The sequence below is a fragment of the Prinia subflava genome, chromosome 3 (assembly GCF_021018805.1).
Source record: "Prinia subflava isolate CZ2003 ecotype Zambia chromosome 3, Cam_Psub_1.2, whole genome shotgun sequence".
Taxonomy (NCBI): domain Eukaryota; kingdom Metazoa; phylum Chordata; class Aves; order Passeriformes; family Cisticolidae; genus Prinia; species Prinia subflava.
The window spans coordinates 39,925,088-39,937,887 of record NC_086249.1 but is presented as its reverse complement, the minus strand read 5'-3'; the positions used below and the strand labels follow the sequence as shown (position 1 = coordinate 39,937,887).

The following is a 12,800-nucleotide window of genomic DNA, read 5'->3' as shown; positions in this document are numbered from 1 at the left end:
GGAACTCCAGCTAGTGCATCATGATGCTACATACCCCCAGCTTTTGCTGCCTGTTTGGGCTTGTATAGCTATGAATGCAGACTAAAAGGGTACTAAATGCTGAAATATAAAGAAGTCATTGAAATAATGATAGTTCCTTAATCTCATAGTTGATTAATATGTAAGTCCTCTTCTCCTTTCTTATATCATCTGCCTAGAGTTACCTATTCTCATTCTTTAATCATGGAGATGATAAGGAGGCTTGACACTATTTATGGCTGTTAAACTTGGTTAGCTAAAATATGCTGTCATAAAGTATGTCCTTGAGTCTGTTTCGATACTGTCCTATTTGGCTTGGTGTAAACATTAATGCTTTAATTGATTTTTTTTCTTCTTTTTATCAGGTGTAAAATATTAGTAGGCATTTCTAGTGATAAATGAGTTTTAAAGACTAAGATCCCTAAAATGCTGGAGTGCCCTCAATGTGAAGGTGCAAGTGGCCAGGAAGCCTCAGCTATTGGTGCAAGGGATGAAACATTTGAAGTTACATAATAAGCAGATCAAAATTCCAGGTGTTCTGTAATTAACTCTAGCAGTTCGTAGTAAGGTTTTATGTATCTGATGGTCACCTTCAACCTCTTATGAGGTGTTGTAGGTCCTAGATTAACTCAAGACCTAGCTGGCAGTCCTGAGGTACAGCTAATCCTGGGAGAAAGCCCTCCAACTTTTTTCCATCAGCTGTCAAGAGGTTAGCAAACTTTAAAAACTCATTTGCATTAATTTACATGCATGAATTTACATGTTTCTCTGGCTAAAGAGCTACTTATGGTTACGTACACATCCTGTCTTACTCCTAGTGCAGTAGGGACAAGTGCTCAGATACATGTCACTATCAATTGTAGCACAGGCTACATGATGAATGACTGTAATGTGGCATCTCTCCTTTATTGTCATGTCATTACCCCACAAAGTAAAAAATTATTGCTCCAGCTTCTGGAGAAATGATTTGTGTAGGAAATCTATCCCATAGCAGGGCAAACTGAGTCTTTCAATAACTGAGAGCTATTATTCTTTATACAGACAGCATGGGGGTCCCAAGGAATGGGGAACGAGTTCATCTTAGAGCCGTGACACCTTGGGACAGACACTTTCATCTTCCTCAATAATTAATAAAAGAATTACTAATCAAATGTACATTTCCATGCTGAAACAGAATTCAAGCTGTAAAGGCAGAGAGACATCTCAGCATCCAGTTTTCCAGCAGCTGGTAGCACCAAGGTTGCTGCAGATGTGCATTCTGACAATAGTCCAGAAGCCCAGCCAGAGAGCATAGGAAGCTGAAAATCCTTTCATGCATTAATTAGTAGGTTTTGCCCACTAAGAAGCCCTTTTCAAATGTTTCCACTCTAATTTTCTTTTCTTGGAACATTAGAGTATACTAATTAGGAGATAACTTTTTGAAAATGAATAGCAATAACTGCTTTCTGATCTCAGATGTTGCATCGTGAGTTGGCATTATTTTTAGTTTCAGTGACTGAGTGCGTAAAACTGGGCAGAAGATAGATGTGGATCAGTACATGCACCCTCCATGGTGGTTTTTCAATTTTCTGGGTTGACACAAAAATTTTCACTTTAAAAGTTTATTCTTGTTGGATCTGACTTATAGTTCATATAAATCAGACCTACCTTGATTTAAGATCAGCTGAAGCAATGATTTTTTTTGTAAAATCAGTGCTTTTTGAAAGATGAATAGTGCCTTAAATCTAACTGTAAAGACAAATTTTAAGCAGTGGCCATTAACTTGAATTACACAACAGAAAACAGAGAAGGATGATATTTGTCCCAGTGATTAAGGACAAAAAGTTAAAGGTATGCAAGTCGATAGAAAAATCTCCATTCATTCCATCAACATTTAGTTGTAGTCCATGATATGCATGTGAGTGGTATAAAAATTGTTCAACAAACATGTCATAAATGTTAAGCAATGCTATGAAAAATTTCTTTTTCTTTTTATATCAATTGTCTGAAACTTGCCTATTACCACATTTTATAATTCTATAATTTTAAGTTCAGTTTATTCCATTTAGAAATCATATTGAGCTATGGAGAACAATAACATTGTGAAGAGAGTGTGGAGTTTTCCACTAAAGGATCCTTGAATATTTCTAGGAAGGTCATGGTGCTTAGCTACCAGAAGAAAAAAAAAAAGGAACAGAAATTAATTGTTTGTCTGCATTGCAGAGAATCATAAAACAAGCTCTTCATACAAGAGCACAAGGTATAGAGATAGTTCTGTAAATATATTTGTTTTGGCTGTCCATGACAGCTGAGAAGTAATACATGCCAATTTTATAACCCCTCTGTGGAAGTGCAGTGATTTTACTCCATTTAAAGAAGTAAAATGTTTCTTTTTTTATCTTTTTTTTTCCTTTAAAATAGCTTTAGCCAGTACTACATACATTGAAATTAGTTTGAATATGCTTTAGGCTATGCAGGAATGTGTGTGTGTTTGTGGGAGGATGGAGGGCCAGAGGGGGAAATTTCAGCTAGTCCCTACCAAATTTCTGCTCTCTCCTGTTGTCAGAGAAGGAGGCATGCAGGTGACTAAGCACCTCATTGTGACTTTTGCCAATGATTTTAAACATGATATGACACAGAAAAGTTAAGGTCAAGGCTTCTGTACAGACATTTTGTGATGTCTGTAAGACAGTAAATTATAAAATATGGTTATGGCTGTTGAAAGCCTAACGTCTCTGACTTGCAGTTAGACTTGTGTATTAGGAGCGATCTAGCTGCAGAAGTTAGAGACCAAACTGCTTAAGGGTTTGCTCTGGATAGCAGTAGTCCAGGGGTCACGGTAGCAGTGGGGATGTTCATAACTAGCTGAAGAGCATTCATTTCTTTGTCAGTGCTGTGCTGACTTGCTGGAGGTCACAGATTAAGCCAGCAGCCCCTTCAGTATGTGAGCACACAAATTTATGCTCTCTCAACCTCAGCAATTTTTGCAGGGAAAAGATTAGAAGGATGGGTAAATCAGAGGCACACACACACACAAACATGTGTGTGTGTATATATATAGATATAGATATAGATGTAGATATATAGATATAGATATCTAAAAGTGTGTGTGTCTATATATGTGTTCATATGCTTACTTGGGGAGGAGAAGAGGGAGTGGTTAGGGTTCATGAGGTGTATGTTGTAGAGAAGACTTCTAGATCCAGTGTCTCCAGAGTGTGTTGAGTCAAATGTAGCCCACCATCACAGTTAGTGTATAAAAATAAATCGATTTAAGCATAGTATTAACATTGAGCATGCCTTGTCTAAATGATTTCAAGCTATACATGTCTGTTAGGCTTTTGGTGCACTGCAACCCTCTTGTTCTTAGCTCATATGTGCATAAGTGGTTCTCAACTACTGATGCAGCATAATTTCACCTACCTTTTCTCACCATGTGTATAATCTTGGCTGGTCAGGGAAAAAGGCAAGCAGCTGGGAACACAGGGCTTTGAAGTTGTTTAGGTGTATACATGGCCGTTATCTGAATTGCACCTGGGCATTTGCTGGCAGTGAACCCCACTGCAAAGGGAAATGAATGCTTTTCTGTGAAAATATTAACTTTGCAGCCATAACAAAAATGCATTATCCTTTATTTGTATGGGTTGAAGTGTTCATTTTGAAAATAAACAACAGAAGTCAATACACATCACAAACATCGGTTTTCCTATGGGCTACACTAGAATTTGGAGTTGTCGTTTCTGACACATCTTGTGTGCATTTGCTGTGGAGGTGGTGATGTAGGTGGGTTCCTCTTACCTGGTGCTGGCACACTGAAAGCCATTCTGTTCTTTCTTAGAAAGGGAGAACTATGAAACTTCCAAAAGGGAAGTCATGTCCTTTGCACGGGAAAAGGTTTTTCTTTAAAACTGGCATAACAGCTCTGATAAACAGAGACAAAACCACAGAAGCACACACAAAAAAATCACAGATTGAAAAATATTTACAGCAGGTTTCCAGTACTGAAATACTCAATGAAGACTAAAATGTATAAATTACAAGATACAAAACATTTAGAATGTCTGCTTCTCCTAAGGGCATCAGCCCTTGCTGGGATGCCAGAAGGGGCAGAGATGCTAGCTGACATATTCTACAGGTGTTCTCACGAAGCTGTCCACAGCTCTTCTGCTGTGCACAACTTCTGTGTTTTTAGTAACTCTTTGGAATAAAACCATTTATTCTTCACTTATCTTTGCTTTATCTTCTACTGGAAAATGACCACTAAACAAACCTGTGTTGGTTTTCCTCAAGAAGCCTAAAATGTTGACCAAGATTTTAACTGATGGCTAATACATCAGTTTATGGGGAAAAGTGCATTTTTGTTTAAGACTAAATTACAATTATGAGTTTTATTGACTGTGAAAGAGAATACCTGATATCCACTTAGAGCCTAGCCATTATGAAACATTTCTGTGGACACTCAGTAGTGAAAACAAACTAACTGCTGCTAATGGCAGTCTGAAGTTCATTCCCAGCTAAGTACTGCTATGGGCCAAGCTAAAATAACACCACAGCTGTAGCCAGAGCTCACAGGGCTTGGTTTTCGTGTTCTGCCATGGATTACTGCTAACTGCTGTTTGCTTTAGCAATCACTCATTTCCCAGAGCAGGATAGCAGTCCCTGGCTTTCATGCCTCTCTTTGTTGTTGTGTGACCTCTTGTACCTTTCCCACTTCATTCTATCTTTAAAATAGATATAGCACTTCTTCCTACTCAAGAGGGTAAAAATGATAGCAAAGTGTGACTCACTGTATTTTTCCAGGATTGTAAAAAGCAGGGGCTACTCTGGCCTCTCACTTTTGTTCATCTCCGTTTGGCAGTCATTGCTCTTTTTTGCCTTTCTTCCTCTCACCTCCACCCCATCACATTTCCACCTGACCCCCACGCATATGTTATGACAACTACATTATCTCTGGTTTTTACTCATGTCTTTGTTTATACAGAAGGGTGGCTGGTTATCTTAGTACAGGACTGAGCACTAATTGTTATTTGCACAATTCTGAGGATGTTGATGTTAGTCCTGCTGCAGAGTCGAGAGTTCAGAATGACTAAGTGCTTCTGGGCCTTGCTAAAGGTAAAAGCATGATGAAGAGGACATTTTCTGATTTTATCAGGATAAAATTTGCCGAGACGTGGCAGAACTGTATCCTGTGAGGAAGTGATCCTTAAGGGTGGGTATTGGGAATTGGGTAGGGTGAACTGAACATTTAGGACACCATTATGAACCAAAAGTGCATACATATTCCACAAGCTGTCTCCTTGGTGAAATTCTTGAGGCTGCCTGTACCTGCTTTGCCAGAACATAATACCCAACTGTCAGGTTAGAAATTAGATTTTAAAATATTGGCTACTGTAAAGCATATCTAAAAACATAAAAGTGGAAAGTACTATTGAGAGTTTGTGTAAGTGAGAGAGAATGGGAGTATATCATCACTTTACACCAGGTGGAACCAGACCTGTTTGGCTGCCCTGGTCACCTTGAAGGGCCGAGGGGCATCTGTTTCTGCAGTGAAACATCTGTGTTCTGTCTCTCAGATATATCCAGCTGGCCACAAAGGGCAAAATAGTGACAACAGAGAAGCTGTTCTCACAGCTTGCTTTGGTTAGAACATGGACTTCCATGAGCACACTATAGAATCCCAAAAAATTTAAGAAAATTACTATGGATGTATTACAGCAAAGTAACATTCAGGAGTTTTAAATATCTGTATCTCCAAAATAATATTTTAAAAATAACAATTTTACCTGTTCAGAGCTATTTTCTAAACTAATTCCAGTGACCTTCAAAATTATTATAAATAATTATTTATATGTATTATAAAATATAATATTATATATAAAATATATATTATTATAAAATATTAGAATACTATATTATATATTATATAATTATTATATAATATTACAAATTATAATGTTGTTATAATATTATAATTATTATAATTATATAATTATTATAAAATCCGTGAAGGTGAAGAAGGTGTCTAAACTTACGATACCTTGATGCCCTTTTTTCATGGTTTCAAGTACATATATTGGTAGAAATAGTTTTTCTGTTCTGTGAAATGCTTTGCCAGTTTGTAAAATTTTTTTATATGGTCCAAGACCAGGCTTTGCAAATTTCTCATGTAATGTAATACAATGAATTAAATATTAAAGTAAACATATTTTCAATACAAAAAGTACTTTTTCTTTCAAAGCTATCAAGATGAAACCTTTTAACAATTTGCTTTTTTATTTGATAATTCACATTCTCTGTTGAAAAGTCATATCAATTGAATCTTTAATGGAAAAAGAGTGGTGAAAAAGTCCTCAACAGTTGCAGGCTCCAAATTACCACTTCTACTGATTCGCTTATTATTGCTGTCATTCTTCAGTGGGATTTGTGGATCAGTTGCAAACTACTGCAACATGTTTTTTACCATAATGTAAATGCTGATATCTGAGCATACCTGCCTATGTGGTGTGGCATAGTCAGCAGCAAAGAGGATCTTGTCAACATGGAGGCTTTTTGCTATCCATTAAATAATAGGAAAATTTTCATGTTCAGACTTCCACTAGTGGTACTGGGGCCAAATTCAGGAGATCAGATAGTTCACTCTTCAAGACCATGGAATAGTAAACACAGTCATTTTATTCCATAGGGGAAATCATAGCTGGAGCAAAGGTAATGTAGAGTGAATGACAGCAAAAAAAACCCCAGATTACAGCATATTAAACAAAGTGCTTGCATTAGAGTGACATGTGAAACAGAGGAAATGGAGCTGTAATGGAGCTCTTGTGATGAAAGCAACAAATTAAAGAGCAGAAACTGTTTGAGGATAAAATTAATGTTCTGCTGCTTTTGATTCCCATTTGTCAAGATGAGTGCTAGAGCAGGTGCAAGACAAATAGGCACAGTCAGCTGAGCCACCGGGATGAATGGTATCATCCAATCTGATGGCAAAATGAGCAATTGCAATGGGTTAATACAGTAAAAAAATACCATAGAGGCACACCCTAGCACTCACTACAAATAGATGCTCCTCACGTGTTGGAACTGAATCCTCCTCAGTAAAAATTTGGTTATAACCCCCCAGGCTGTAATTACTTGACATTTGGAAATTATGTTACCAGCTGCTAAAGGTAAAATCTCCATGGTCTATTAATATAATAAATTCTTTTAGATAAGTATGATAAATTACACTTACTGAAATGCATGTTCTTTATGTTAGTCTCTGAAAGAAAACTGAAGCTCTTTTTCTTCTAATCTCACTTGGAACATTGTTGAAATGGTTTTCATTTTTATATACTTTATTATTGCCATGCTCCACTTATTGTAAACCTTTTTTTTAATGCCATTCAAAAGCTTTCACTTTAAAATGGTTTCCAGGCAGTTTTCTACTTGATCAAAGCTTTCAAAACAGCAGCCATAAGAAATGTCACTTATTTTCTAAACTTCTATCAATAGTACATAGGCAAAATAGATACGTATTTGTAGCAAACAGAAAAAAAAGCAATTGAATAACTCTTTCTTTTTAGGAAAGATTTTTGAACCAGCACTGATCTTGGTGCAAAATTAAATAAAATAAATATTTAGACTAAAGAAAAATGCATTTTTAAAAGTGTAAGTGAGGGTAATTTTGCCAACCGAAATACTAAACTAGGGAAATTAATTTTCTAATTTTCATTAAGCGTCCTTTAACAGCTGTGCACAATTGTTAAATTTGCTTTTATATCTCTCAGTAGTATTTACAGGTTTATCTTTTTAGAATACAGCTCAGAATATTATGCTCAGGGTTTTCAAAAGACATGTCTGTGTTCTCTGAATTCTTACAGATGTTTGGAGTCTGCCTGTAGGCACTGAAGGGCTGCAGTGAGGTCTCCCCAGGGCCTTCTCTTCTCCAGCTCTCTCAACCTGTCTTAATAGGAGAGATTTTTCAGCCCCCTGATCATCTTTGTGGCCCTCCTCTGAGTCCATTCCAGCAGGACCACGATTTTTCTGTGCTGCAGTCCCCAGAGCTGGATGCAGCACTCCCAAGTGGAGTCTCATGAGAGGGCAGTAGAGGGACAGAATCACCTCCCTTGACCTGCTGGTCACTCTTCTTGTGAACAAGCAAGAAGACTTGCTTGACTGCAGACTGGGGAACTGTTAAAGCTTCTTTTTTTGACCCCATCATGAATAGTTTGCAGCACAGTAGCTCAGGTTCAATGGAAGAAATCCAGAATTTTGCCTTCCCCCTACTTTCTAACCTGCTGAGAAGGCCAATGTGTTGTGATGCAACAGGTATGAGGCAGAATTCTATCCAATCAAGATCTGTCTCCCATGCCACAACTGACTTCTCCAATAGGACTCAGGCCATGTATTAAATATGGTCTCTAGTAAACACCTCTGCAGTGGTCGTATTTTAAAGAAAAATTATGAGCCCTGTTTTCAGCCTTTGAAGATGCATCTTAAGCACTAAAATCCAGCAGCAGTTTCAACCCTGTACCAAAGATGGGTGCCAAGTCTCTGAGAGAAATCAAATTTCTGACACAGCAGTCTCAACAACATTTTCTATGGAATACCTTCAGTATTGTCATTATTCTCCGCTGACTAACATGCTCCAGGGAACTTGCAAGTGTCATACAGATTGAAGAGCTCATTGCAGGGGCCAGGTAACTTCAAGTTAAGGCTAACATTGCTGAGTGTCATAATATTACTTCCCTTTTTGGGCTGTAGAATTTTATTTTGAAGTAGTAACTAGGATTTTCTTTCCTTCTGTCAACATCTTTCTGAAAGGATCTAATAAACCTGGTGACTGAACCTGCAGATGATTGAGTTTTGCATGTAGATTGCTGTTTTCCTCCTTTAAAACTGCCTATATGTCACTGTAATTAAAGCCTAACAAGTTATTAAACTGCTAGAATGAAGAACCAGCATGATTTTTCAATCTTTATACTTTGCAGGACCTTTTTCAGTTTAGAGTGCTTTCCTTCAGTATCAGTGAACCAGTGGAAGTCATACAGGTTTATCCCTTTTCCTCTGCAAGGAGTGTCGTGTTTCAGAGTGGTGCTGCCGGTTGCTCACTGCAGAACATAAGCTTACAGAATCCAAAGCCTTTTTTATTAAAAGCAGATGTAAAGTAGTCCTGTCCAAATGCCAGGGTTTATTTGATAGCAGTGATATTTTTGATACCATATCTATGTTGAATAAATTCTCCGGCATTTTTATTAAATGTCTAGAAGAGTTATTTGCATGCTGAACAGATACACTAATTGCCTTTTTTTTTTTTTTTTTTGGAGGGTGTGATTTCCTGAAAGTGAATGATGACAGTTTGACAGGTACTTAGAAATACCAGTGGAAGATATGGACATATTTAAAATGGGAGCATAAAGGAGCTAATAACTAATAGAGGTTGATGGGGAAGAGGGAAGCAAGACTTGGATGCAAAATGGTCTTTTTTTTCCTTTGAAATTGTGTATGATATTACAGGATTGGCTAGCATTGCAGAATGCCTGTGTTGTTGCAAATTAAAATGGTTTTGAAGTTGTTCCAGTCAACTGTTTCATAATCTGTGTTAAAAAAAAAAGCTTTTATGTGACAATGAGGTTTCTGGGATATTATTAAGTAATTTAATGCAGTTGTTTGATGAGTTCCATGTCCTGATCACTTATAACCATGAAAGTTTATATACACATCAGAGAAACAGTTTTTTGTTGAATATGTTTATTTTCCTTGTTGACTTTATAATGCTGGTGTTTTGCTTCTACCTTCACTTCCACTTCATCCAAGGAGTTCATTTGAGTAATTTGTTTCCACACAGAATGCCTTTCAGGAAAACCACTGCATCATTGAATCACTTAGGTTGTATGAGACCTCAAAGATCATCAAGTCCAGCCATTAACCTAACACTGTCAAGTCCACCATTAAACCATGTTCCTCAGTGCCACATCTGCATCTACACATCTTTTAAATACATGCAGGGATGGTGACTCCACCCTTCCCTGAACAAACAGCCTGCCTCGATGCTTGGCAATGATTTCTGTGAAGAAAGGTTTTTAAAAATCCAATCAGAACTTCCCCTGGTGAAGCCTTAGGCCATGTCAGGTACTTTATAAATGCAACATGTCCACTTTCCTCCCAGCAATAGATCCACGGCCTTTCTTGAGCTAGCTGCACCAACACTGAGAGTACAATTGCCTCATTCATGTCACTGGCTCATCCTGCTCCGATCACAGAGCACTGGGTGACACTGCCCAGGCAAGCTTTCGGAGACCTTTTCTCACAGAGGTGAATGTGGGATGGCCCTGCTGGAACACGGGACTGCTGAGGGGGAGGAATGCACCCAGCATCTAAACATTCCTCGTTTCTGTGGGCCGGTTTACATGCTTCAGCAAATAAAACATGGCTATATCAGCAGAGTGTGTTTATCTTTGGCTTCTGTTTGACACTTGCACTTCCAAAATTGTTCCAGCTGGAGTTGTACACAAATGATTTCTTTATTATTCATAACAGCAGGTGCTGCAACAGTCTTTTGGCTAGAGTTGTACTCTCTTGGTCCATGGTTTCTATATATTTGATTAGCTGGTTCCATGCTGTTCAGATGGGTTGCTAGACCTCCAATAAATGTATTTTGTTACACAATCAGTTGCATAGTGCCTTATCATTTCCATAAATCACTTTTTGTTGGCAGCTTTCTGTTGCCATTTGGGATTGTTCCAGCAATAATTTGCATCCTTTTTTGTATGGCATCCTAAAAAGATCTTGGAAGATAACATAGCCTGGGTATGATTTTAATAACTGGTGTCCTTCTGGCAGCACTTGAACAAACAAACCAGCTATCCATGAAGGACTGACATATTTATTTTTGATTCACATATCATTTATGTATTCTTCAAGAAGTGTTTATCCAAAGATTCAGTATAGCGATTTAGGCATTGACCTGGCTTATGCCAGAGTTGTGATGCTAAAAATCAGGTGCCTGTCCCCATGTGGGGTGATAAACAACACTACAACTCGTTGAAGAGTGGTGAGACAATATGATATGCCTCACTCAGAAAGGCATCCAAAAAACCTGGCACACTCATGTGGGACCTGCCTGTCCCTTGCCAGTTGACGCAGCCTGCACCTGAATTTCCTACTTCTCTGTGGAAATGAGATGCTTTGCCACTAATGAAACCTGGTTTGAACTCAGCCACTCGTTATCTTCCCATCAGAAGTGACCACTCCACTTGATCCCTGCTGGCTAAAGATAGGTCAGCTTCAGCTGCTGCTCAGGCAGACCTTGCAATGGAGCAAGAGGCTCTTTTTAGAATGAAATTGCCTTGCAGAAGGCAAAAAAAAAAATGTAGCCTGACTGTGCTTTCCCTATTATTAAGAGAGATACCTAATCAATTCAGTTCCGTGCTCAGAGGAGGAATTTTCCAATATCTCGGTAAAATTCTTTATTAAATAAAAGGTAAATAAAAAGCATGTTTTCACAGACAGATTCCTATCAAGACTGCAGAAGCAATAGTGACTGAAGAGATAACAGAGTACTTGGTGCATCTGATGGAAAGGTGCAGTTGGGGTTGTCCGTGTGGGGATAAGCATTTAACAGGAACAGGGAGTGTGTCACTGCAAGGCACAGGAGTGGCTCTTTTCAGCTGCCTGCATATTGGGCACTTCACACTCATACCTGGAGGAATCTGTTCACCCTTCTGTTTAATTTTTTTAAATAATTAGGTGCAGTTTCACCCGTTACGCTAGTTTCATTTACAGCCTGCATTACTGAGAGAGTTGATGGATCTAGGAAAGGAAATGCATTTATTCACTGCCAACAACGTCCTCATTTGGGCACTGAAAGCTATTAAAGAGAAAAGAAATGGACCAAGAGGTGCATCCAAGTGTGGTGTTAATGGCACCCCTTTCATTTAGCTTGGCAAACCCAAAGCAGAAAAGTGAAAAATATGAAGAAAACAACATGGCAGGTCAGTTTGCCTATGAGTCTGAGCAGAGCAACTCTATCTCGGTCACAGGTGAACAGGAAACCTGCATTTACCTTTCCAGGTTGCAGTGTCCTGTTTCTTGCCCATTAGTAGAGCTGCCTACACAACTTTTCAGCAGCCTGTCTGCTCCCTGAGCCCTACCAGCATTGCAAGACCCTTTCAGGCATGTTCCAGTGTGTTATACTTCATGTATCCTTGCAGCACCTGCTCTGCTTGTAGAGGATGCTCCAAGACTCACTCACTGCAGGACAGGTGAAGCTGATTGGAGAATGGGTGCCAGGTTGTCATTAGCAAGCAAAACTAGCTATTCTGCATGATTTTTATTGATAAGCTCTGGACTTCATGCCTTATATAAGGTGGTGACTAATAATTACATAGATTGTCATCTTGAAATGTGGAACTTATTTGAAGAAAAAAATGCACCATTATTAAAGAAAAATCACTTTCTTACAGATGCTGTTTCAGAAGCTGTGCAAGGAAAAACCAGGTAAGTCTGCATTGCTTCTTGAAGGTTTCTTGGTGGCTTGTGTAACCATGCATGGATTGATGGAGGACCCAGGGAATCTTTGCCATTAAATGGGTGTTCAGTGCATCTGTGACAGTTATTTCCATGCTGCTGTTCATGACCTGTTGGTGTAGGTTTAAAGTGGTTCTTAGGAAAGCTGATAATTCATCACCTTTTGACTTAGACCTTGCCTGGTTCTAAAATAATGGGGATAAACCCAAGCATTTGTTACTGGTGTCACAGTAGGACTCAAGGTCTTGCCATGGCACTGGTGTGTGTGTGAGACATGAGAAAAGATGAGGAGCACCTCA

At 38.5% G+C, this 12,800-nt stretch overlaps 1 protein-coding gene across 4 annotated transcripts in view; it reads left to right on the top strand.

Annotated features, from left to right (window-relative positions):
* Positions 1-12,800, top strand: part of STARD13 (StAR related lipid transfer domain containing 13) — a 285,754-nt gene that overhangs the window by 112,199 nt on the left and 160,755 nt on the right. For all 4 annotated transcript variants that reach the window (XM_063394783.1, XM_063394784.1, XM_063394785.1 and 1 more), the window contains one exon: positions 12,438-12,471. In XM_063394783.1, coding sequence (XP_063250853.1) covers positions 12,438-12,471 — 34 coding nt within the window. The remainder of the gene's footprint in view (positions 1-12,437; positions 12,472-12,800) is intronic.